The 27,966-nt window shown below is 37.2% G+C and overlaps 1 protein-coding gene across 5 annotated transcripts; it reads right to left on the bottom strand.

Annotated features, from left to right (window-relative positions):
• N4BP2L2 (NEDD4 binding protein 2 like 2) lies at nt 1-27,933 on the bottom strand. Of its 5 annotated transcripts, XM_075139815.1 has the most exons (7): nt 27,771-27,927; nt 23,679-25,135; nt 13,865-13,989; nt 7,793-7,881; nt 7,361-7,437; nt 2,509-2,652; nt 1-1,897 (listed from the first exon to the last, which is right to left on the bottom strand). In XM_075139815.1, the coding sequence occupies exons 2-7, from the start codon at nt 25,133-25,135 to the stop codon at nt 1,828-1,830; spliced, it is 1,962 nt and encodes a 653-aa protein (XP_074995916.1). In that variant the 5' UTR covers nt 27,771-27,927; the 3' UTR covers nt 1-1,827. The 5 variants fall into 5 exon arrangements, 4 of the variants coding, with proteins under 4 accessions (XP_074995916.1, XP_074995917.1, XP_074995919.1 ...); XM_075139816.1 differs by having other exon boundaries at nt 1-2,652; nt 27,771-27,926; XM_075139817.1 differs by lacking the exons at nt 1-1,897; nt 2,509-2,652 and adding an exon at nt 6,796-6,927 and having other exon boundaries at nt 27,771-27,928.
• Nucleotides 27,934-27,966: the final 33 nt, after the last annotated feature.

The following is a 27,966-nucleotide window of genomic DNA, read 5'->3' as shown; positions in this document are numbered from 1 at the left end:
TGTATTTCACATCACCTTTTTATTATTTTTACATATAAATACTGTAGTGTAAAAGCAACTTCTGTCTGAGATATACGTATGACCATAACTGTCATATCCTCATGGAATATTAATACACATGAAACAAAACTGTGTTACACAGACAGTAATTCCATTGTGTTTTCACCTACTATGTCATTGTACTTACCTTGGAATATAGTTTTATAGATTAAGCAGTTTGTTTGATACAGTGTCAAGTTGCAAAGCATTCCTTTCTTGTTTTGTGTCCTTTGCAAACTACAAGCCTATTATCCATCAACATGCTTTGCATATCAAAAATACTCACCATCCACCATCCAGTAATTAGAAAGACAACACAAAAAATGCTGCACCATTTTAAAATAGTATGAATTCACATCTATTTAAATACATATTTCAGTTAAAGAGAACTTAAATATCAATTAAATATTGCTAAAAAAAAAAATCCATTTCCTTTAAAAACTGAAGACAGAAGGTACCAAAAGATATCATAATATCAATTTTCAATAATCAGCTCTTTTTTGTCATACCTTAGCACACTGTGTGAATACTACATAAAGCCTCAATAAATTTTATCATTTTATCTTCCTCCCACTTGAAATATACTTTCATGTTTAAATATAAAAACTTTGGGACAATTGAAGTATTACTGACCATTTACAATGATTTCTGTGATTCTTTTGAGACATGGAAAAAGACAACCGTGAAAACTAAAATACAGTAACATAATTGGTATGAATAACAGATGACGAGGGAAGATAATTAATATAGCTGGAGAGCTTCTTTTTTTTATATGTACACATAATTCAATATATTAACAGTCCATGCGCTACTGAAGCATTTAAAATTATTTTTCAAATAATTAAAACAATTACTAAAATGTGAAACTGCACACTTCAACTTTTATAGTTAATAGAATCTCTTATGAAAATGTTATTGCAGATATACATTAAATTGTACAAATTTAGATTTGCACAATAGGTGTAGAAAACCACAAAAAGATACTTCATTATATACCTGGATTTTCAACTTTCATGGTATTCAGACTTCAAAGATGAAGTAATTTTTAGGGCCTATTCAAAAATTGTCTATAAGTAAAAAAAATTATGCTGGCTTCAGAATTTTCAAAATTCTGATGGCTATTACACCAAATCAGTAATAGAAAACCATGAAAATTCTTTTAGCTATGTACTCATGTTCTTGACAAAACTTCCTATTCAGGATTTACTCATTCAGTATATAAGGAAATCAAATGTAGTTAGACCTGAAGACAGGTTATTTCAGCTAGCAGGTTAGTAATAATGCTCATCTGTATAAAGTCCTACAAGCTTGAAAAGAATAAAAACTGTTGCATTGAACTACTAAAACAACACTGAAGACAAATATATTTTATTAATACAGCAAGCTGTTAGAAAGCAAGTGAACACTTACAAATTCATCATTTTTTAAGAGAAAAAGGGCAGTAAATTAGTCAATCTCCATGCTGGCTCATTCTTTGTTATGGGCTAAACAGACTACATTGGCTGTGCCAAAATTAGGAATGCAACATGGTTTTACAGAATTATATCCACTATTTATATTGAATTGATGCATCCCAACTGTAGACTGGGACTTGACAGCCTATTGCTTTAATACTTCATTTTTATTGTAAATGAAAGAAATTGACTTAGAAAGACAGAGCTGTGAAATTTGGGGGTTTTAGTGATAAAATTTAGGTTTTTTTAGTCAGCACAAAAAAGTTGGTGGTGTGCAGCCACCATCATAGTTTATATACTACCACTGAGAACAAACAAACAAAAAAAAAACAACTCAGGTTGCACAGTTTAAGGCTGGTGAATACTGCGTTGGCAGAACGTTGCTCCAGGTGCCAGATGAGCTTCTGAGACAAAAAAAAACAATCACCACAATTGAAACCAGAAAATACATGCCAGAATTTTGCCAATTGGCAATACATGCCAAATAGAACAAAAGGACAATTCAGGACATAGTTGTTTTCAAAAAAATCTCCTAAAAGATCAGAAGACTAAATGACAATCATTAAAATTGGTTATTACATAACCTCTTCTTCTGGGGCTTTAATTCTCTTTTAAAATATATCTAATATGACTTCTTCTTTAAAAAATAACTGCTCAACAGTTACTTGATATATGACAACATCATTGTCTTAGGTTTATGAAGGAAGACTCTGCTATATGTCATACTATATTAAATATTTTACTAAAATCAAAGTTATTACAATTGTAATAAATATAGCTTTAAAAAACATTTAATGTACAATTTTATTTACATGCAAGTCCGTTAAAGGAACAACCTCCAGAAGAAAATGGTCTTGAAATGGGCCTATTTAAAACACAGAAGATCCACTACTTTATTGGAGGCGATGATGTGTTTTAAAAGGGCAAGAAACAGATTTTTATTAACTGACTGCAACTGTGTTATCGGCTACTGGAAATACTGAAAGAATTCCATGAGTCTGTATTGCCTCCCCACCTATGTCTTCGCTGCAGAGGTGGCCTTTGAGTGTTTTTGTGGGGAGGTACCACTGAATTCATGACAATAGGTATGGATATTTGATATTCATATCGTTCCAACATCTGAGCAATCTTCTCACGAGTGACCCCATGTTTATTCCTCCTACAAAAATAAAAATTTGAATAAATTGTCTTGTATGTTTGTATGTTTACAGTCTTTAAGAAAAAGAAAAAACCCTCTAATTTAACAATTTTTCTTCTATCTTTTCATATTTGAAATTTCATTTTTATTACACTGTATCCTCATTCTCTCAGTATTCAACTTGTGTTAACGTTTATTTTAACAATTCACCACTGCATATATTAAATAACAGAAAACAATACAGTCATTCTTCTTCATACAGAATTGTGATGTATTCACCAGGACTATACCTAAATAACCCTAGAAGGACTTTGCTTTCTATTTATTCATTAGATTTTACACGGTATACTAGCTAATGAGTAGAGGGATAAGTAATATTACAGATTACTACTTATGACAGCAATGTTCAAACTAGCATAAAAAAATGAAACTACATGGTTTCAAGACTTAGTGACAGAATATTTTCTCATCAATAAATCTCTATATAAAATAAGGAGCAATTTTAGTTTTGAACCAGAACAGCATGCTCATGATACCTTTATGTACTAGCTCTTACTGATACTTGCTGTAAATTTAGAAATGTACCAAAACACATATAAGGGAAGAGAGGCCAAAAGTGTTGTCCTATTCTTGCAGTGTTTAGTGATCAGCTACTTTCAGTGAGAACTTGGCCTATGAAGAACCTGAGACATTAGACATTACATTAGAATGTATCTATCTCCTTAGTATCTATGGAATAGGATCTTAAAATCCATGTTAGCAGAAAATTTCGTTATCTGCCAAAAAGAAAACCATGAGGCTCATGCACAAACTGAATGTCAGAGAATTGCCAGCACTGTAACAGAACTAAATCTAAAAGAACAGATATAAAACATAAACAAAATGTTTCAATAGTGTAGACAAGCACTTATCATAACTCAATATACTCTTATTGAATTCTTATTCAAGAAACCTTGTCCAAGTTGAATTATTTCCAAGTCACACCAATAGGGAATATATGCCTGCATCTTTGTGCTTACTGCCAGGGACAGAAGAGGCATGGGCCTCCTTACCAACTTGCTCAGTTCTATAGAGGAGAAATCAATCCTGGAAACAAAGAGGCTATACTGGAAAGAGGATACTCTGTACAGAAATATTTTAAAAGACTGATTTCCTCCCCCCCCCCGCCCCTGGAGTTTGTGTATATTATTACAACAAAGAAGTATGTATGAAGCTGATGAGGGTTCAAAGCATACTGCAGGTAGCACACTAGTTTCACACTCAGAATGGAAGAAGAATTGGTGATCTCAGAAGTATTCAGAATTACGCTGCCTCCTTAAGGTGTGTTTTATCAGCTTGCTTTCTGGGAAGAAAAGGCTTAAGCAGAGTATTTCTCTCACGGACTCTCTTCCCTGAGAGAACGTCAGAAGCTAAAGTGATCATCACAAGCGGCTCATTGTTTAAATGCTACTAATTTCTACATTGTGCTACAGAAGTCCAGGAGCAGCAGCATGTTGAACATATCAGTTAACAAATCTTAACAGGTTTGATTTTATTCATGAATATGAACAAGGTTAATGGTAGAGAAAAAAGCCAATACCCTAGAAATATGGGGATTCTATAAAGCACTTGACTCTCATGACAGAAAAAAACCGAGAAGAGGAAGTCTAAATCCTTTTATGCCAAATGGTGGAAGCACAAAGTTATTCAATACTTTCTGTATCTTAGTAATCCTAGAAAAAGACTACAGCTCAAGTGCTCTGGGCATAAAGTGCACACTCATACACAATTGAATGGACTTGTGTATAATCACTTCATAAACGACCAAGTACTTTTCCTTAAAGAACAAGGCAGGATAATAAAATCACCAACAACAAAATCGTATCAAGCATAGAAATTAATTTAAAAAAGGAAACACATCTGCTGATAGTGTCATTTAATACTGGGATCTCCTCTTCAGGCATGTCTTCACTCATCCTTTGGCGGCTTGGCTATGCTGAAAGAGCATAAAGCCATCCATCCTTAACCAATACAGACAAAAGCTCCCAATAGATAGTTATACTTTGGAAGCTGGTTTTGCTTGGAGGAACACACAATCTATTGATAAAAGCGAAGTTCTGGCACTATCAAATGCTTCTATACCAGAAGAATCTTAAATACCAATATACTGGCAAAGTAATCCTGCATAGATATGATTACTTATAAGAATGAGCACAAGTTTAATGAAGTCAATACCAAATTGAAGTTTTATGATCATACTGAAGGAAAAAGGATTATATTAAACATGTTTGCATTTCACTTCTGTGTGAAGTTACACAGCAGGTAACTTCTTTTAATTTAAAACAACATTCATCCCAAAATACATATTATACCTGTTAGAGGATACCTGTTATTCCCCAAAAGCTTGAATCAAATGTATACTTTTTTAAAAAAGAGTTCTAGTTCCCAATTGACCAGCTACTCAGAAAGCATACAAACATGACAGAGGGTAATTTTTTCATCCAACACTGATTAAACACTTAAAAAAAGAAAATAATAATAATAAAAAATTTCTCTCTCTTCTACCAGTGATTTTGCCACTCGTTTGTTCTCTCACCTGCAGTTTTCAAGATTTCCTAAAAATGGTATTAAAGTACAAAATCCTTTATATAAAGGTCTAAATGCTATGCAAGAAGTCTTGAGCACTTCCGCAAGACATATGTCTCTGGAGTCAAGATGTTTTCACAAAAGTTATGTGCACAAAACTAAACTAAAAGCAAAATCACTCATGAGGGACTCTAAAGGTAATTTGTACCTCATAGGCACACTGGAAGAAAAAGACACTGACACCTATTCCACGCTAAAACATCCGTCACGTTCTTGACATCAAGAATTCACCCAGTGTTGACCTAGAAAGCCTTTTCACAGATTTCTCAAACACACTAAGCGGTGGCAGAAACCACCCTATAAAAATAGTATCTAGAAATGCATCTGACTTCTAGAATATCGGCATATTATACTGATAATAGTTACTAATAATCTAGACAGCATCACTAAAAACAAATAAATGAGGAGCATGTATCCAAAACATAAGAAAAGTCTTTTGCTAATTAAAGCAGGAGGTAGTGTATTTTTTATTCCAACTACCAGAAACAAAGAGTCTTAAGTGATCCTGTTTAGGAAGGAATTAGAATGTATGACTCCAGACAACTAATAAAATTACTCAAATTTATTATTAGCATAGTATTTGCCCAGATACTGCACAAAATGTTGAGATCAAAATTCATAAGGGGAATCCCAAAACTACAATAACATCTCTATTATCTATTTCCCAAAACCACACATATATAGAGGGAAAAAAAAACCCCAACCTTAAAAATTGAGCCCTCTCCCCAAGCAATTGAAAAACAAAATGAAACCTCATATCACCACCTTTCCTAAACTCTCAAAAAATAAAGTTTCTAGACAATGGGTCCCTATTCAAATATTTAAAGCAACTGGAGCTGCTAAAACATTTCTAGGAAGCTCCTAAGAACTGGTAGCAGCACTTCACAGTTCAAGGGTTTTCCTTTGGTTTTGGTAAAGATATAAACTTTACTCCTACAATTAATGACTGGACAATAAAATTCAACAGTAACCACGCTTCACGTTTGTTTATCCTGTCACCTGTTAAGGTATGAATTTTCCTGGAAAATGAGTCAGTCTCATGTAATGGAAATCTCACACTGAACATCTTAGAAATGTGTGATTACTAAGACAGCTTCCTAACTTGGCCATGCTAGAAAAACTAGAAAAACATTAGAATTCATCCTACAGAGAGAGGACTCCATCTCTAAAAATAAGTTAGTAGTAGCATAGGAGCAAAAGGGGAAAACTTTAAAAGATTTATAAACACAATAAAGTCTAAGTCAGTAACGTAAGTATTATACACACATACTTCATGCATTGTAGGGGCTACTTTACAAAGCTGAAACAATTATAAGACAAGTCAGTTGGAAGCATATAATATGACAATCAGTGAGAGAACTCTTCGTGACCAACCATGAAAATATTAAATTACATTTCAAACAATGAAATATCCCTAAGTTCGTTTGATACCTTATAGATTCCTAAAGCAGATACATCTGAGACAAAAGAGATGTTAATCAGTAAGCAGCTTTCCAGGCACTCTCACAACCCAGAAGTCCAATGACCTATGTCCAACAGCACTCTAAGTCAGATCCTCTGAAGACTGGGGACAATTTCACAAAATCTTGCAATTGAATAATCTAAAATATGAGCTTTCTTTTTAACCTTTACTGATTAGTAATGGACTGTTGTTCTTTGGCACTGAGACATCTATAAAAGTAGACAAAACAAAGCATTTATATTGATGCACTCCTTGCAAAATACATAATTTCTTTTTGTCTTCTACCTATTTCTTGCCATCAGCGTTTTGTAGCAACAACTTTCTCAGAATAATTATTCATTACAATAGTAGCGATTCTTGCAGGGGTCAATCATTTTTCTACTCATGTCCAACAAAATTTTAATATCGACTTTTTGGGCCAACACGACAGGACCTCTATTTATTTGCCTGTTTGTTTATCCGTAACACTTCCATTTAAAGGTATATCTCAAATACCTATTTAATTAAAATACATTTTACAATAGTAGTTAAGTATTTAAAAAAAAAGATACTGAATACTACATATGTATTCATGTGTGCATATTTATCTGTCTATCATCTCTCTATATATAAGTACAATGATTTCTGTAATATAAACCTTACTTTTCTAATTCTTCAGGATCAAACTTCCACCAAGTATCTGGCTCATGGAACTCCACTCTATATCCCTTTTCTAGGGCCTGCAGCAAGCAAAGAAAAATGTGTGATTTGTGTATCATTATTACATGAAATGTAACAAAAGGTTTATAGACCAATATAATAAACAGATGTAGTTAACTCTGCAGTGGTAGCATGCTGAATTTCACTTACCCCCAACCCATCTTAGCTTTCATTCCAGGCTAAGCAGATTAGATAAGTCAATCCTTAAATTGGTCTGAACTATTACCATACCAATTACTGATCATATCAATAAGCAGTCTCTCTTTAGAAACTCAAGTAAAGAAAATGTTTCTGGACTAAACAGACCAACTTATCACATGTGAAGGTAAGTTTGAAAACTTGTAACAGATGATATAATCACACAACAAAACCTACCACTTCCACATATGGCTTCATTTCCCAGGCTTGAGTATTAGTGTTGTCTATTATAACTGGAGATTTTCCCTGCTCCATTGCTTGCTTTGCTGCAATGAAAAATAGTGCAAGTTAATAAACAACTATGTAACTCAAATAAAATGACAAATGTAAATAAACTGTTCCAGATGTTTTTTGCACTAATCTAGTCTGACTGAAACACACTGTTCTAAGAAAAGGAATAAAAGCACTGAAAGGTAGAGACAGGAATAGAAAGAAGTCAAAACAAGAAGGTAAGAAAAATTAAGTGAAAGGCACAAAAAACAGGTGGTGGTCAATTGACGCAAAGGGGTAAATGGGAAGTGTAGAAGTCAAAGCAACACAACGGAACTGCTCAAAGTCTGTGGCCTGCTGAGTATAAAGACCCTGGCATGAAACCATATCCTGGTTCCAGCTTTACCAGCCCTGCCAGATAACACATGGTGCATTCATAACTGAGACCTGTGGTTAGGTATTGCAGTTCTTCTCCAACAAAATGCTAAGAAATAGGTGATCTTCACAGAAAGACAGCACATATCTGAAATATTTCTGAGCTCCATTAAAAAAAAATTACAACCATGCTGCCTCTGCTTGAATAATGTTTGAACTCACTGGCCAATTTCTACCAAATCCAAAAGAGGGCAGAAGCTTCAGGAATAATAAGCTCCTTCCGAGTTCTACAGAACAGCAACTGGTAAGAAGGCACATCCATATTAGCATCTTTATTGACAGAAAGACAAACAGAGCACAGCCATGAATGCAATTTGTTTGGCAGGACACTTATGCAGTAGCATGCTTTTAACTTTGGACCAGCAAGAGTATACCGCTTCTTACACAGAATCATAGAATCATAGAATCATAGAATCATACAGGTTGGAAAAGACCTCTAAGATCATCGTGTCCAACCGTCAACCCAACACCACCATGCCCACTACACCATGTCCCTAAGGGCCTCATCTACACGTCTTTTAAATACCTCCAGGGATGGTGACTCCACCACTTCCCTGGGCAGCCTGTTCCAAGGCCTGACCACTCTTTCAGTAAAGAAATTTCTCCTAATGTTCAATCTAAACCTCCCTTGGCGCAACTTGAGGCCATTTCCTCTTGTCCTATCGCTAGTTACTTGGGAGAAGAGACCAACACCCACCTCGCTACACCCTCCTTTCAGGTAGTTGTAGAGCGCGATGAGGTCTCCCCTCAGCCTCCTCTTCTCCAGGCTAAACAACCCCAGTTCCCTCAGCCACTCCTCATAAGACTTGTGCTCCAGGCCCTTCACCAGCTTCGTTGCCCTCCTCTGGACGCGCTCCAGCACCTCCATGTCCTTCTTGTAGTGAGGGGCCCAAAACTGAACACAGTATTCGAGGTGCGGCCTCACCAGTGCCGAGTACAGGGGCACGATCGCCTCCCTGCTCCTGCTGGCCACACTATTTCTGATACAGGCCAGGATGCCGTTGGCCGCCTTGGCCACCTGAGCACACTGCCGGCTCATGTTCAGCCGGCTGTCAACCAGTACCCCCAGGTCCTTTTCCTCTGGGCAGCTTTCCAGCCACTCTTCCCCAAGCCTGTAGCGTTGCCTGGGGTTGTTGTGGCCGAAGTGCAGGACCCGGCACTTGGCCTTGTTGAATCTCATACAGTTGGCCTCGGCCCATCGAGCAGAAGCATCCTAGAGATTACAGTGCAGAACTGAGATTGGTTGGAGGACTTTGAAGGACAAAACATGCAAATCTGTTGGCTACCTGAGATTCATCAGCTCCACAGCACAGAAAACATTTTAACATTAATCTGATGCCTAAAATGGTATCGCTTCATAAGCCCTAGACTGCTTTTTAGATGCTTATAAATCAATTAAGGATCTATCTTATGCCTAAACCTAAGTTTGATCTTGAGATCAGGCATTCTTCTAAATCCCTTACACAGTTAGTCCAGAAAGCATTCTCAGAGGACTCCTAACTCACATTACTAGGATTTGTCCCTGAGAAAAAACAACATTGCACAACCACTTTTCTTGAGCACATCTAGAGAGCATGATTATGACATTCAGCTTCTACATAACGCTACGCAGGAGACTGAACCAAGGAAGTGAAAAACTCAAGTTCTATACCCTTATCAGCTTGATATCCACCTCCATTTTATATAAACCGGGACAACAGTTAAGCTTTTCTTACCAGAAGTTCAGGATGAACTTCTGCAGAGGACAGTACCTAGAGAGGTTACTTGAGTATCCCACTTTCGGGACAAATGGGCGACCTTAATTTTCATTGTTTTAACTTCCTTCACCTTTTTATTTTGAAAGCAAGATGTCTACCATTCTTTGCAGAAAGGGACATAACTTTTACATCTTTAGAAAAGAACTACTTTGTGCATGAATCAGTAAATGAAGTTCTTTTTGCAGCCTGAAACTAAGCCAGATGGAGAAGATTTCCAACTTATGATTGAGTATCAGATTCATGAAGAAAATTCCTCAACTCCTCCTACAACTACTCTAAAGCATCTTACAGTTGAAAGTAAGGCTTTTATAAAATCTATTCCTCAGCTTCTTTGTGCCTCAGTTAATCATTAAAAACATAACAATAATTCCTTATCTATTTTACAGAAGCATTGTGAAGATGAATTCCATTAAAAAAAAAAAGCTCTGATGCTACACATTGAAGTCAAGAAAAAAAAAAAATTTTCAGTTAGTTCTAAGCAGTACTAGCAATGTGAGCCACAAACACATCAAGAATGTCACATTTCAAAATTCTTGCAGGAAAAGAGTAAGGATTCAGTCCTTCTTTTAAAAGACACAGAAAGGGTGTAAAAGCAAAAAAAGAAAAAAAGAAAGCATTATGATTGCAAAGCAAAACTCTGAACCTTAGGAAATACATGAATTAAGGCTGGGCGCATACTAATTATAGGGCATATGTATTACCATACTGTCCTTAAATATGCGTTTGTGCACTATTTCCTCCCATACACACCTACCTCTTTCAGCACATGATGGACTTGTTCTGTAGTTGAATCGGGGGTATGAATCAGATCATCAGCATGACCCAAGCATTCCTCTTTTTTTTTTTTTTTGAAGTAATTGTGAGATAAATAATGAGTAAGTCAGAATGACTGCAAAGGGAGAAGGATCATCTTTCAGTGAATGTTCTTGAACATCATCCCAACTCTTTCCGAGTGGCCACTATTTTGCATCTTCATTTTCTGGCTGCCCAATTTCAAAAGTTACAGGTCTCATTTACAGAAGTGATATGAACTCATCTGAATATGAAGACAGTGAAAATTCATTCTGAATATATGAAGTTTAATTACTACTACATACCCTGAAGAAAATATCTAAATTGCTAAGTTTGGCATCCAAAAACCAAAGATGTTTTTAGCAACTGTGCCTTAGCTCGCCAATGAAAAATTCAGAATATAATACCACTAGTGCTCACAGGAAAGTTAAGATGATGAACTAGATGAAAGAACTGAAATATCTGAAGCTCAAAATACTAAAATAACACTCATACAAAAAAGTTTTCAGAAGAATTAATAATGTTCCATTAAATAAAGTTAAAATAGTATGCATTAAATGAAAAGCGAGATCCATAATGAGTGCGAGGATTAAAAAAATACATCTGTTTAATACCTGCCCATTTAGCGAACACTGCTCAATCTACACTGAATGAAGCAGGGATCTGAAGGAAGAAAAACCCTAAGTTACTAGAGAGAACTAGGGATTTATCTTGATGGAAAACAATCCATACAATGGGAAGATATTAAATGAACAGGCTAGGAAGTAACTTTGTAGATGGAAGGGAGGAAAAAAGCAAAGATAAAATATGTTCCAACAGAGCACTAAGAATCGATGGTATCACCCTGGCTTCATTAACCTGGCACAAATGATCTTTCTGAAACCCAAATCCAGAAAAGAAAAGAGGTAGGCTGACAGAAAAAAGGCAAAAATCCTGAAATATGCATTTCAGAAAAGATTCATAAAGATAGCACGAGAATAGCCAATTTTGTAATGAAGGTAATGGGACCATCATTAATTTACAAAAGCTTGTGAAGAAAGATTATATTATAGCTACAACCCACTTACATATTTTACCATTTTGTTTTAATTATGGATCTAAGTGCTAAGCGTGCTGATGTAATACCTTAAAGTTTTGTTAAAAGTAAAAAAGTTACTAATTAATTAATTTTATTAGTCACTGTCAAAACCAAATGAAACAAAGGTTTAAAAAGCAGATAAACGCCAACTCCACCTGTCAAGTCAACAATGTTAAAAACACATCAAAGGCAGACAAAAGTTCCAGTAGAAGTGGCAGGATGAACTTAAATAGGAGACACTTAGCAAAGCCACAAAAGTGAACTTAAAGGGCCTAAAACCCTGTAAGAGTGACACTGATTTCACCATTAAAGGTGCAGTAGCAAATTAATTCTAGTATTTCCTAATATTTGTGCACTTGACCTTACAACATTCACATTAAATGTGTATGTGTTTTAGTATCAAGGGTATGTAATTCACTGTCTTATAAACATTTGAGAGTTTGAAATTCTGTTCATTTAAAATAAATTAATTTTTTTTCCTAATGGATCTAACTTATAACTCTTTTTTCTAATACTTACTGTATTATAGATTCACTCCTTCCCCAAAAATGGGGATAATTTTAATGGAATAATTTTCTCATTTGTGAAGAAAGTGAATTTTTGCCTTCTCCATAATTCTGACATGAGGATTATAAAGCTCTAGCTAAATATGTTGTCATATGAATATTAGCAAATATATAAATAACTTATGCAGCTGATATAATCTATCTGAAACTTTAACCTAGACCTACTCATCCGACAAGAATCCCAACTATCAGGATTACCATTCCCCTGATGTTCTTATTTCATGTATTTCAAGGATCCACACACAAATGAAACCAAGAGCTTCTAAAGTACTTCAAGTCAGAGAGCTCTATCTAGTCAAAGCAGGATGTAAGAATTGAGTATAACTTCAACCCAAAGCTATTCTGGCAAATGTTTCGCAGTGGGGGTGTTCTATAGAACACGGCACAGCTGTTCTTGTTCTTGCTATCAAAATCACTGAATTACTGTTCTGGTTATCAAAAACACTGTGTAACTAAGTGATACAGAACTAGAGAGATCTTAAGGTCTAGTCAGAAACAGTCAGAAGCCATTATCAAGTGAGAATGGGAACTTCATTCGAAGTATTTATTATTGCTGCACTCCAACCTCAAAAGTACTCTTTATAATTGATATTCTAATGATTGCTCTAAAAAATTCCTTCACTGTTCACACAGAAATGTTCCCCAATATATAATGAATTTTTCATTAAGGTGAGGAGGGGAGGAAAGGGGAGAATATTTTTTTTTCCTTGACCCTCTGCATCTTTTGATGCAAAGAAGTAGTTCTCTAGACAGGAAGGAGCCTTCTGCTTGAGACACGGCAGCAGAGACAGTAGTCTGCATGCACAGGCAATGGAGTTGTTCAGTTTGTCCACTCCTTGGAGCAGACCAAACAGATAATGAGATTCTTAGAAAACTGCTGAGATTCTTAGAAAGAGCAAGAATCTGTCTGCTACCCTTCTTATCCCAGGTATCCACTTCCTTACCAATCAAACCCAACCTTTGGACACTGCTAGGTATTAAGAAAGATGACCTATTAAAGCTCTTAATCTACACAAGTGAACTAAAATCTTTCTCAGAAAAACTCTTCCATAAATTTTGGATGAAGCTCAGATCAGGAAAGATACTGGAAAAAATAGGATACTCTGCTGTTGCCAGCATTAAAAAGGTTCAATTCTGCCATCAAGATAATAGTATCAGCAGGTCATAGCACAAAGAAGAGAGATTTTCTATTTTTAACTCTGAACCTTCTATAAGTTCAAAATTTAATGTGTACATATACATTAATTAAAATATAAAGAATACTTTAAATATATACTTCTATATACCCTATACTAAAATATAAATACACACTCCTTTTAACACAGACTATTAACTCACAGGCATGTTATGCTACACTTCTATTTTCTAAATATAAACATAATTTAATAGGATTCCTCTTATGCATTCAAACCTCTCTTCTGGTTCCAGTCATGGGCATCACCAAGCTGAGCAGCATTATATGCATATCCATCTTGTTGACGAAAATAATCATCGGTGCTGAATACAATGCCATCACGACTTTGACCAAGCAAAATACTGTTAAACAAAGGAAAATGCAAAAATATTTTAACTTTTATTTTTCAGATAGAAAAAAAAAAGACACAGAAAAAAAAATACAGCTCAAATAAATTTAACTGTGCCCTATTTCTGAACTTCTTGCAAACTTCGAACAGGTTTATAAAAGTACACTCATACGTATTACCAATAATTCTAATGCAAATTAAAGCAATATATTTTCCCCCTTCTATTATTTCTGTATTTGTTGTTTCTTCTCCTCCACCCCCAAGAGATGTTTGCACCCATCTAAGTTATGGTTATATTGCAGTAAGTTCTAAGTACCTCATAGTAATTTCATGTATTTACTAACATTTTCCGTATCAATTCTCATTTGGAATTATCTCTGGAAACCAAATTGATCATGAGGAATCTGGATGCAGCTGAGAAATGAACTGGATGTTCAAATCCTTCTTCAGCACCTTAAACTCTCAACATGACCTCTTCTGACCTTTGCCCATGCTGCTTGCACGTCCAATGTGGGTCGAACAGGAACAGCAAAAGAAAACTACTAATGTTTACAGCAATTTGCCTATTTTCAGGAAAAAGTAAAAGATCACAATAAACTTTCAAGATTATCCTAATGAAAGTCAGGATTACAGAAGTGTGCCCACATTCCTTCAAGATTCTATACTCTTCTATTCCAGTTCTATGTCTTCTCCCTCGATCCTGGCGAGACAGTCTTACTTGCCTCTATTTTCTCATCAACTCTGGCACTCACTGGATCGATAAGCCGCTGGAATTCATGCTCAGAAGAAAGCAATCATTTTCTCTTTTTTTTTTTTTCTGGGTTACTTTTCTGAAGCTTTAGCAGTTGAGCCTATTTAAGAAAAGGCCCCCAAAAGGTGATACATTAAAAGTGGCTAACTATCAATGGAGGTCTCCCCTGGTTGAGTAGCAGTAAGCTGCTTACATGGGTTACCACGTCTTGTGGAACTGTAGTTTCAGTCTAATAGATGACAAGAAATTTAAGATAGGATTCTTTCATACCTCAGTTTCTATCAGGGAATTATATTGTTTTTCCACTATCATTCATACTTTAGTGCTAACAGGGTGATAGGAAAGCCATGCATTTTACTATTCCTGCATGTATTACTTCAAATCAAGAGAAAATCACTTCTTGAATCACTTAAACCACTTGATTAGAGTGTTTTAGCTTGGTTTCCTACAGTAATGCCATTCCATGGTGACTTCTGGACATATAGACCAACTTCAACAAAATCTGACAGAATATTCTCTCAAAAATACTATGAATTGTTATGGGGGGAAAACAAACAGACAAACCAAAGCAAAATAAATTTGTAAACAAATGGATAAAATGCAGAGATTCAAATTAGAATCCATAAAGATAAAAAAGAGAAAAAGATTGCAATGCAGATTTCACATTTACCCAGCCTTTTAGGCCTGCCATTTCCAAGCAACATAAATATTTTACTGGCTTGAAGTTTACTTCATTTGTAGGTCAGAATAAGTTGCATTACATTTTGCTTCTTGCACAGCTAACATTAAATATTATGGGAGAAATTTAAGTATACTTCAGCAAACAACAAAAGACACTATGGGGGAGCCAATGAGGGTAAAAAGGGGAACTCAGAGGGACACAATTGAAATGCTCACTGTTAACAAATTTATTTTTACTCTACGTTGTAATATTTTATATTACTGATAATACGTTTATTAATTACAGAAGTTATTGTAATGGGTGATGTAGGAATACTATAAAAATCCATTAAGCTTTTCTAGAATTCTGTATTTGCATTGTCATAAAATGCCGCAGTCAAACCTTCTAGAAGCATCATAGAGCTGACTTTTGGATTTAACTAAAATTCATCCTATATGTCACCCAGGCACGCCAACAAATACCTGTGAGTCGGAGAAACTGATTATAGCAAAGTTACAGGGCATAATTAACTGCTGGTTGATCAATAACATCAGAATCTCTGTCAAATCAAATCCACATTAATCCATCCCAATGAGCAATCCCCATTCTGCCAAATGTAAATTTTATTTTCAGAAAGTCCTTGGAAATTGGGGTTTAGAAGAAAACCTTGTAAAACCGAGACAACAGTACAATTCTGTTTAAAGTCTGATCTACAGAATAAGTGTGATTACAAAACCTCCTCAACTCTTTTAGTTTTCTACAGTATATTTAAATTTGAAAATAGAAAACAGGCAGTTAGTGCCACAGAGCATTTATAGCCCATTGCAACACTCAGACATCACTGTACTATGGAAATTTAGGCAACTATTCCGGCTCAGAAATAGGCAATGTACCCAAACTGCACTAGCAGCATGTGGGATGCACTACTACTGAGCTGGCAGGAACAGAAAAGAACTGGACAAATCCCAAATAATGTAGGGGAACAAATGTATGTTAGTTCTAAGTTACCAAGCTTTCCTCTATATATATCTGCAGGAAGAGTTACCTAAGTTTAATTCCTACACAAGGAATTTGCTATGTTTTGCCACCCGTCACCAACAACAGACCTGTTATGGATCATAGTTTAAAGACTGGGACACTGTATTACATATTAACTTACATTCCTACATATTTATTGTCCCATGACTATGTTGTTGGTTATTTTTGCTTTTAAAATGCAGAGATCTGTAACAACAGAATTCAGATTACTGAGGACCAGAAGAAACTACTAATGATGCAACTGTTAAGTCACATGATCAAAGCTGCATACAAGCTGTTTTTTCCTTCTTGCTCTTTCTCCCTTTTCCAGACTATTAAGGTTACCTCAGGATAAATAGCAATGCTATTTCAGAAAGCAGAGCATGATACACCAAAAGTAAAGCCACTTTTTTTGGACATTGTTCAATAATTATTTTTGTTAGAGCCTGTGTCTTTTAATAGGATGTGTATTACACTGGTTTAAGAGAGCACAGAAAGATTTAAAGCCCATTTTTGTTCTAAGTAGATAAAATGGCATCAGTAAGTCATACACCACACACAACAGCATTTTTTCATATCTGTTCCTCTTTTGTATAAAATATTTAACAGGAATTTATATTCATTAAGTTACATGACCATGATTTCAACATGGCCCAATTTTCTTATTTACAGTATGCTACATTTGCCAATTAATAACGCTAGAAAAACTGGATCCATCTTCCACACTCACTTTTTGTGTGCTGAATGTATATACACACATCTTAGAGTAAGGACTATCTGCCTTAATAAAAGAGAGCAAATAATAATTGGGATTCTTCTACCAGCTGAGTAGATAGGCACACCCCTACAGCTCCTAGGAGCCTGACCATCAGGTTTCGATAGGAAAATATATGAACTGATTAATCAACACTAAAGGGACTAATGGGGCATTCATTTTTATTTTTATTTCTAGGAACTGACTCTGTTTGCTCAGTGTTCTGGAGAATAATTAACTTACTCAAATTCTTCTCTTGTATCTTCTAAACATCATTAGTTGTAGTAATAAACAAACACAATGACAAGGGTTCGGGAATCTTGCAAACTCATCAACAAAGTTTATTATTGAACTATTTTGTTATTATTCCTTGAAGTTCAGAATACATCACAATTTATTTATGAACCTATATAACCTATATAACAGATTTCATACAGTAAACTATGTTTGCAAGAATAATCCTAAAACTACAGAATTTGGGAAGGCAAAGTGACTACCAAAGAGGCCAGCGTAACAGAACCCTTACCCTATACACAACATACAAGCTATCACAAAGTAATGAGTTTATGAATTGAAACTTCAATTATTACAGCAATGATCGTAGCCTGTTTATAAATTGTGAATTCAATCATAAACCATAACATTTTAAAAGTCTGACAATTACCTCTTTCAGAATTCATAGTATTTAAACTTGTAAAATTTAAAACACAAACATACTTGTCGACATCATATGGAATAATTCACATATTTCTAACATGTATTTGGAAATAAAATTTATCCCGAGCTGATGTACTAGAAAACAGAAACAACAAAAAGCACATCTATGCAAAGCATCATTACTATCTAAACTCACAAAGAGATGATATTCCACTTTAGAGACATGAAGAAAGAAAAAAAGTAAGATAAATACATTTCTAACAAGAGAGTCAAATTACAGATCAGTCAGCATCAATATGTGCACATGCCTGAAATGAGTAGCAGCAACTGCTGTAATCCACCTTTTTCACCCTAAACCTTCCCTGCAATTGAACACCCACCTTTGAACATAGTAGCAAAGTGAAATTAAAGCAGATACAAAAATTAAAACAGCTCTCCTACTTTTTCCAGACATGCTATCTGATTTAATAGAAGATATTAGCTTGACGTACAAAACTCATCTTGAAACCAAAATGCTCATTCTAACTAGTCAGCAAACCGATACACATTTTTTCCTGTGCATGCGCGCGCACACACACACACATACACAAATCCTGCCTTAATTTTTCTTCAAAACTAAAATGGTCCCCCAACTTGCATCCTGGCTAGCCTACTTTGATAGATGATTTTACAATAAAGAAGATCTCTTAGAATCTAATAATTCACGTATTTAAAATAGCTAACAGATCACAGATGAGGAAAAAAAGAGACAATAACTAAGTATCATTTTAAAATCTGTAGCATTACTAAACTATGTAAATGCCACTTTAAAAGCATTGCTCGTAACACTGTTTAAAGAAATACAATTAGAAACAACAGCACACAACTGTTTCTACATTCTGCTAAATACTAACTCTAACTCTTCCATTCAGGAGATCAAGCTCTCAAGAAGAATGGCCCCAGATGAAGATGACTGTCTTTATATACTCCTGACAATGGATTTAATTCAAAATGTACTTCTTAAATGACCAAAGTTTGATTTTTCAACCTCATTAAGCTCCTTTTTATTCAAATTAACGTTCAGATATTTATGGAGGAATGAAAAATTGCAATTGCTGCCAAGTTCAGTAGCAAAATATCATAAAAATCCAAGTCTGTTTTCTTGATTATAAGATCACATTATCATCTACTTCTAATTGTAGCAGACTTATGTCTTATGTTACTTGGGCTAAAGATATCATTGCTGGGTATCTGTCTGGCCAAATTGCTTTAGAAAATTTTTAACTAAATGGTCAATCACTTCCAAAACCAAGGAAGAAATACAGCATTTTTATCATGTTTCATTATTTCAAGTTTTTCTCTGAGAAACCTTGGATTGAGGAAGTGAAATCTGGCCAAGTACATGCATTTGCTTTTCCTGCAAAAATTTTTTGTAAATCTGACTAAGCTGTAGGACTTTAAAAATGTCATGTGCACAGAAAATAATAGTACAAGGTACCCAATTTTTGTACAAAGTAGAGCAGAAAATGCAAAGATTCTCACTGCAGTAAACCCATTCCTGAACAGAGCATTCTGGCAGGAAGCTGATTCGGTACCAATACTGCATTGTAAGAACACCTTTCTCCCAACACAATCTTAAGAATGGCAAGAGAAGGAACAAAACTGGCCTAAAATAGGAAGGACATGGGAAGCACAGTGATACAAACACTGGAAGCAACTTGGTACTGGCAGCAGAGGTAGGAAACAGGGACAAGGGAAAGAATGAAGCGCAAGGAAGAAATTGGTACCATGAAGCTGGGAATGAGATAATGCCACCGGCTGAAACAGGGACAAGACGAATCTGGGAAGAAAGGGGAGGGGGACAAGAAGGAACTGAGAAATCAGTTTAGAATTTAGGAGCAGACATGGAGCCAATAAGCACAGACCAAAGAGCCATGGTTGGATAGCAGGAGGAAAACAAAACTGGAAATAGATGGATAAAGAGATAGGAACTTGAATGAGCCTCAGGAGGCTGGGATTGTCTAGGTCAGGTGACCGCAGGAAATGAAAGAGATGAGGGGAGCTCCCCAATGACCAGGAAACCGGTAATGTTATGAGCATATTTAAGGCGTAAGTAAAGACAAGGACCCAAGGAACTAAAGGCTGCTCAACCTCACCTAACCTCAGTTCCTGGAAAGACAATGGAGTGCATCCTCTCGGAATCTATTTCCAAACATGTGAAGAAATGAAGGTAATTGGGAAGAGTCAACGTGGGTTTTGCAACAGACAAATCATTCTTTACTGACCAGAATGCACTCTCTGATGAAACAACTGCCTTTGTGGATGAGGACAGAGTGATTAATGTAGCATACTTTAAAATTATCAAGGCTTCTGACATCATCTCCCAGTCAGTAACAAGCAGAGTACAGCAAGGGATGACAGTGGAACCAATTTTTTCAATATCTTCATCGTTAAACTGGAGGATGAGGCAGAGAACTTGCAGATGACACCAAATCAGTAGTGATGCCCGACATACTGAACGTAGGGCTTCTATCCAGAAGGACACTGAGAAACTCGAGTACTAGGCTAAGCAAAACATCATGAAGCTCAACAAGGAAAAGCGCAAAGTTGTGCAACTGGTGAAAAAGAAACCTAAGCATCAGTACAGGATGGAAAGCGACTGGTTGAGCAGCTCTGCTGAAAAGGAGCTGAGGATTACAGTGGACAACAAACTGGAGATGAGCGCATGGTGTGCTCTCATCAAAAGAAGAGAAAACCAGATGCTGAGCTTTATTAGAGAAAATGTGGCCAGTAGATCAATGGAAGTTATCATCCACACTCTACCTGGCTCTTGTGCGGTCAGTTCTGAAATACTGTGTCCAGTTTGGGGCTTTCCAGTTCAAACAGCATGCTGAAAACCATGAAAGGGCTGAACAGGTGGCTACCAAGATGGCTAAGGGCACACGACCTATGAGGAGAGGTTAATAGCAGCTGGGCTTGTTTAGTCTGGCAATGAAGACAGTAAAAGGCCATCTGATATCCGCCTATTACAGTGAGTAAACCTATTCCCTTACCTGAAGGGAAACTGCAAAGATGATAAGGCAGATTCCACCAGCACATGGTATAACACAGGAGAACACAGGCAAATTATGGCTTGAGAACTTCAGTTTGGAGATTAGGAAGAAGTTCTTTACTAGGAAGGTAGTACTGCACCAGAAAAGTTTGGAGAGATTGTGGAATCTCTGTACTTGTAGGTTTTTCAAGATCAGGCTAGACAAAGACACAGCTGATCTGATCCAACGATGGAGACAGACCTGCTCCAAGCAGAACGATGGACTGGCTGACCTCCAGAAGCCTCTTCCAAAAAACATGCCTGTGATTCCAAGCAGTTGGGATGGAAGAGCCAAAACAAAACACAGACTTCAGTGGAAGATTCAGGACAGACATGGGTCAAGTTTGGGAGCAGGAGGAAAAGTTACAAACCCCTGCTTCGCACAAAACGCAGATAGGAATTCAAGATTCCTAGGTCTCACTACTGCTCTGCTGTCATTTCATAGTTGGGAAACCCACTTGCAAGATGCACCTCATTCCTTTCTAGTGCTGATCCACACAGATTATGCCAATTTTCTGCTTTTCCTTCACAGTCATTTTGCTAGCACAAGTGGTAGAGGTTTGTCTGCAGGTGCTAAAGATGTCAAACCTGCAAAGATACCTGTGGGTACTAATATGACACCAAGCTCTCCTAGTCTACAGTGCAGAAGTCTATGATGTTACACACACAAACATAGTCAACTTACACTAAGAATAAGACTTCATTAGTAATACATATATTTTCCTCACAGGCAGACATTAATTCTGGGTTCCCCCACCACCACCACCAGGTACCTGAGACCCTGAGACATGATTTCATGGGAATTAACAATTGCAACCAAGCTTTGAACATATGAAACTGCATATAATTGAATACACTGAAAAATAAGTCCCACACAGTTCAAATTCTGCACCCAAATTTGGTGACTATTCTTGACCTTGACCTCATAGTGCCCACTTCCCCAGCTGTTAAATGAAATTAGTAATTGATCTCACTAGCAAGATAAAAAAGCAACAATATGTGTTCATAAAACCTTGAAGATATTTAGAATCTTTCAGATAATATGAATAACATATTTGGAGAATGATTCAAAGACAATTCAGCACACAAAACATAGAAAACAAAATATTCTATTCTATTAGATATCTTCACATTAAGTGTTATCCAATTCCTGCACTGACTGAGGCAACGTTTCTTCCACTGTTTTTTTTTTTTTTATTTTCTGTGTTGCTTTGATATATTAAAGAAATTATTGTAATAATACCCACACAGGCTCATGCAGCTTCAGAAATGCAGGTTTGCAAAATAGAGCACTCAGTAACTAGGAAATGTTATAGTTAAAATTATACAAATATGTAAGCTAGAAATTTATAATAGGTATTTTTCTATGATATAGAGATCACAGTCTCCTAAATATCAGGGCAAAAAACCAAACAGCAAAGTTACTCCTTTATAGATAGAACAAAGAAGAACTTTAGCACTGTATCTATTTAATAGACTCAGCATACAACAGAAGATAACCACAGAAGACATCCCATTTGTGATGTACAGTTTCTGGATGAAGCTCAATCAGCGAGTACTAATACAATAACTTCTTTTTTGTGTGTGTGTGTGCAAGAGGAACCTATTTTCACCTTACACAGATAGGGTCTGTGCTCTATGTCAACTTATGTGCTTTTTAAACTAGGCCAAAAAAACCAGTCGGTTTAACCTGGCAGGCAGCCAAATACCATGCAGCCACTCGCTCACTCCCCGCCTTCCCCCCGTAGGACGGGGAGAGAACCGGAAGGGTGAGAGTGAGAAAAACTCGTGGGTTGAGATAAAGACAGTTTAATAGAACAGAAAAGGGAAAATAATAATAATAATGATAGAATATACAACATGAGTGATGCATAATGCAATTGCTCACCACCCGCGCTGACCGATAACCAAGTAGCGATTGCTACTTCGTGGATCATGCCTACCATTCATATACTGAGCATGACATCACATAGTATGGAATACCCCATTAGCCAGCTGGGCTAGCTGTCCTGGCTGTGCTCCCTCCCAGCCTCTGCTTGGTAGCATGGAAGCTGTTCTTGACAGGGTACTTAGCAACAACTGAAAACATCAGTGTGTTATCAACATTCTTCTCACACTAAATCCAAAACACAGCACTAAGAAGAAATTTAACTCTATCCCAGCCAAAACCAGGACAAAGTGGTACTTGCTTTTAACCTGCCAGACTTCAACAAGTATGTTTTAAGGGAAAATAATACTTTTCTTGTGTGTTGTTCGCAAATAAACACAGAAGTTGACAGACCATAGTATGAAAAAAAGGGAATGAGATTATGCTCAGTTTCATCAACACAATGAAAACAAATTAAGTATTTTCAGAGTAGCAAAATTCTTCCAATGGTCTTTGAAGATTTTTGCATGGGCATAAAAAAGTACTTCTGGTTCAGTCAAATTAATGCTACTAGATTTGATGGAGGATTTTTTTAAATGAAGGAATATAAGAATAAAAGAGGCAGACCATCACATACTAGTACACCCGAAAGTTTCAGAATAACAGATTATGCAATTTAATGGATACAGAACATTTTAAATTTAACATAAAACAGTTCCTGTTCATCAAAACTCTAAAGGAGACAAAAAAAACCCAAATTTTTTCAATATTTACTGTCATATGCCCTCATTAAGTAAAAATTACTGCATTTTAACAGCCTAATTTACAAATAACAAAGTTTGCCAAGTGCTTACAGGTAATTTTTAAAAAAATTCTTAAGAATTTTGATTTGAATAAGCTTCCCAAGCTTTAAGTCTTTACTTACCGTGAAAGTGTCGATTTCCCTGAACCAGGCAGGCCTCTTAAGATTAGGAGCAATTTCTGTGAACAACCGAATCTTTCTTCAGGTAACTGCAAGGAAGAAAAGCTGTGCATTTCTTCTGTGTTGTCAGCTTTTGGATCCTTCCAACACTCTTCTCTGGTTTCACAGAAACCATTATTTTGGAGTCCATTCTGGTCATTATTTCGGAGTCCGTTCTGGTCATTATTTCCATTTCTGAAGACCTGAGTAGTATGGATATCAACATGACCAGCATAGTTGGTACTTTCATCGAGCAATGGTCCGTGACTGTTGATATCAGTAATTCCATGGTAACCATGATAATTTTTGTAAGAAAGTCCACCACTCTGAGAAGGGAGAACATTTGTTTTTTGTGGTGGGGAAGTAAATATCTGAAAATGCGACTGATGTTTGAATCTAGGAGGAAGAGGTCCCTGAGGTACTATGAAAGACTCTGTTGACTGCCAAGCAGGTCTGAATTCAGGCACCGAGTAGTTCAAATATTTAGAATCTACTTGTACATTAAAGGCATTTTCAGTTTCCCAGCCACTTGCTTCCATGACAAACTGCTGCTCATTGCTTGGTTTCTGACTGTTTTGTTCCCCAAAGAAACACTGTCCATCCTCATAAAATGGTTGTGGGCTCCCCAACAATTTGCGTTGATAATCCTCTTGTGAGGTTTGACTACAGTTATACGGAGAGTATTGTTCCTGAGAAGTTTCAGTTGCTTTTCCCTGAAAATTGGAATCTAAATTTTCATTTTCCAGCTGGTGAATTTCTTTATAGAACTGGTCCAGTTCATCATCTATTTCTGGTACAGCAGAAGAAATAGTCTGCATCTTCTCTGCCTCCTTTCTTTTAGCTCTGTTTTCATGCAATTCATTCTGATCTCCCTCACTGCTTCTACATTCATTGCAACTGCCAGATTTGTCCTGTTTGTTACTTTCGGCAGGCTTGTAAATCGGTCCGATAAATTCTTTGCTTGTAAAAAACTCTTCATCTGATGCATTTCTATTTACTGAGAATGATGTACTGCCATTTCTAATATTATCTTCACCAGCACTATTTGTGGGGCCTTTCTTTTCTTCAACTTTAGTGTCATTTATGGATGCAAATGGAAGATTTACATTCCGCACAGTTTCTGAATCAACTGGCTGACTAAGCACTAGATTATAATCAGGGAGCACTTCATTCAGTGCTCCCAAGACACCAGTAGGTATTTTCTCTTGCTTCTGCATTTCATGTTGCCCTTGGTTATCTGAGGCATACACTGGTATCAAATCATTTGATGTTCTCTCAGCATCCACTTCCTCTTCAATACCTTGGTTATCATCATCAGTGAGTTTCTCGTAAGCCCCTTCTGTTGACTTCATTTTTTTAGAACAAGGTTCAATTTCATCCTGACACTCCAAGAGCCTTACTCTACTTTCAGCATGAAGCATCTTAGAAAAAAATTAATACATTATCAGCGTGCACATTTTTAAAGTAAAGTATAGAAAAGCAGAAGTTATTCAGGCCTATCATATGCATCCTCAGACCCTCCACGGTCACAGCTAAAATGTACTCAACCAGAAGAAAAGCAGACATCTCCTACTGGAAGTCTTGTTTAAACAAAATTGGCACATCATTGCACATCTTTAGCAAAGAAATACATTAGTGCTGTACGAGTCTAGCAGTCACGTTTTATGATATATCGTAAATAATTTACAATCACGCTTTTTAAATGTGAATATTTGAAAAATGAATTACATCAACAACCTCTGTTCTCTACTGACCTATGTTAATCTGCCAAGTGTTATAAATCTCTTTTACAGCATAAACATCTGCCAATTTCCAATGCACAAACTGATGCCTGACATCACTACTAATATGACCAACAAAAATGCAAATACTTCAATCACAAGGATTATTTTCTGTTTTCAACAAATTGAACTCAACTAATTCACTTAACACCAATCAAACAGATAGGTTTGGCATTTATGGCAGGATGGCATTTATAATGTGGTACTAGTCAAATAAGACTTAAAATTAAATCTGCAATCTGTTATTATGTTTCTGGTTTTGGAACAACTAGAGACCTTTGTTAGGGACCAAGACCACTTGGTTGCGTGTTTTCTAAAAATAAACGTAAAAACGTAAAAAAAGCAATCCCTGCCCCAAACAGATTGCAATCTAAGAACGAGCCAATAAGTTCTTAGATTTAGCCAAGAACTAAGTTCTTAGTTCTTAGCCAAGAAAGATTCAGAGAGACGAGAGCAATTAAAAAACAAAGCAAGATGGCATTGACCACTGTGACTATTAGTTAAAATTACTTGGGTTCTCCTTTGTATTCCAGAGGTCTAGACAGAATGTAATAAAAAGCAATAGTCATTTTATTATAAATCAAGTGCCAAGTAGTTTATTCAGCAAATCTCCTCCCCCAAAACAAATGCAGTACCAAACAAGAAAAAAAGAAAGAATTTTTCCTACTAGAGGGTTTATTCTACTGCTTTCTGTGCACATTTCCACTTTCTAGGAGCAAATATTAATAAAATGTCACATGTTCTTCATTCTGGACAAGAAATGAAGTTTTTCTCTTTATCTGAAAAGGGTCTGTAGGTAGTATTAAGGGAAGATTTGTAAGTAATGGTTATCATCTCATGTTCACTTGCAAAACTGACAAGAAAAGGTGTTACTCTGGACAAAGGAAGAGAATTCTGCCATCGTCAGTCTCCAAATGCCTAAACCAAGGAGATTTTACTGTTTGCATTTGACTTTACTACTTGGAAGACAGCACTAATGTCAGAAGGGGAAGAAACACGGCCATGCAACTATCCCTCTTCCTCAGAATTGGCAGAATAATGTTGGGGATACTATGGACTCTCCTCCTCTCAAGATATACATGTTTTATGCGTACCTCCAGCTTCTCAGTTCCTCTTTGTTGTAAATCAGAAAGCAAGAATGACATCATATGAATTGGGGACTCTATCCCCCATCTATACAAAAACGTTACTCTACCTTCATTCAAAAACAGCGTTGGAATAAAAAAGTTGCTTTATTAGCTTCTACGTCCTCATCTGTCTTCTGGGATACTGTTTAAGCAAAGCACGTATTCTAATGTAGAATGAAAACAGAGGGCATGTGGACACTTGCTGCACAACTATATATCTATTGATGGAGGATGCTGCTCTGTTACTGTCCCACACAGGAATGTCCTTTCTTGATAATCTTTAACAGACTTTCTCTGACTATCCTTTGGGACAGTGAAGTTGCATGCAAAAGCATCTCCACCTGCATTCTTGGGGAGGACAGAGCAAGTATGCACTGAGAAAGTGCAATCTAAGTGACAGTCTTGTCTCTTGAATGGGATAGGCAGAGGCCTGTCGTATTTCTGTAAAGAACTGGTTGTAAGCGTTGAACCTGAGCTGGCATGTGTGCTTCACTTGGCTGGCACTTGCAACACTAAATCACCACTTTAACTAACCTGCCAAACATCCAGAATTCTCAACCAAGTAACTCACGGCCTTAAGCTCCAGCTGTACAATAAATTTCCAAATGGAAAAAGAAGGTAGAGATGGCAGAACTTAAAGATGGGGGGAATTGCTTGGTTTTGCCTGCGTGACCACCTCTTTCTGGGTACGGAGGCGGCAAAGCATGTAGGCCAGCGTCCCTCACAGAGGCAGGCCACGCCTCAGAGACCGGATGGCGGCAGCAAGGCCGCCGCTGGGAGCGGAGAGCCTGAGGCGAAGGCGCGGCTGCCGGGAGCCGCCAGCCCCAACCCCCAGTAGGTGTGTCAGCCGATCCCTCCTCCCTCTCCATCCGCCAGGGCAAGGCACCCCCCTCCCAGCCCCACACACACTTCCCTCAGCCCGGCACCAATGTCCCACAACCCCAGCAGCCGGCTCCTGTGCGCCAACACCGCCGCCCCCGCACCACCCCCCTCCCCGCCCGGCCGCGGCCACCCGAGCACTCGGCCGCGGTGCCCCTTTGCCACGCGTCGGTAGCAGCGGTGGTGGCGGCGGCGGCGGCGGCGGGGAGAAGTGCCTTCCCGGCCCCGCTGAACAGAAGCCACAGCCGCATGCGGGTGAGGAGACCAACCTCAAGGCAGAGGCGCCCGCCCGTCTTCCGCCGCCTGGGCGAGCGGCGCACTCCCGGCGGGCGGGGAGAGGGGAGGGGAGCGCTGGCAACCCCTCGTTCTCAAAATGGCGACACCTCCCTCTGCCCCTTCACCCCCGCAGCCCCCAGCTGTTATGGGACTTGTAGTTCCGTCTGGCCGGGCGTCGGACTACAACTC

The sequence above is a fragment of the Calonectris borealis genome, chromosome 1 (assembly GCF_964195595.1).
Source record: "Calonectris borealis chromosome 1, bCalBor7.hap1.2, whole genome shotgun sequence".
In the NCBI taxonomy this organism is placed as follows: domain Eukaryota; kingdom Metazoa; phylum Chordata; class Aves; order Procellariiformes; family Procellariidae; genus Calonectris; species Calonectris borealis.
Note: the sequence above shows the minus strand (reverse complement) of the source record. Positions and strands in the feature narration are given on the sequence as shown.

What these genes read in the sequence shown, in the direction of transcription:
- N4BP2L2 (XM_075139815.1), bottom strand. Translation starts at nt 25,135, where the DNA reads ATGCTTCATGCTGAAAGTAGAGTAAGGCTCTTGGAGTGTCAGGATGAA. An exon ending in TGAAGCCATATGTGGAAGTG is followed by an intron (nt 7,438 to 7,792) that starts GTAGGTTTTGTT and finishes TGCTTGCTGCAG; the next exon opens with GCCCTAGAAAAGGGATATAG. An exon ending in CCTCTGCAGCGAAGACATAG is followed by an intron (nt 1,898 to 2,508) that starts GTGGGGAGGCAA and finishes TTTTTGTCTCAG; the next exon opens with AAGCTCATCTGGCACCTGGA.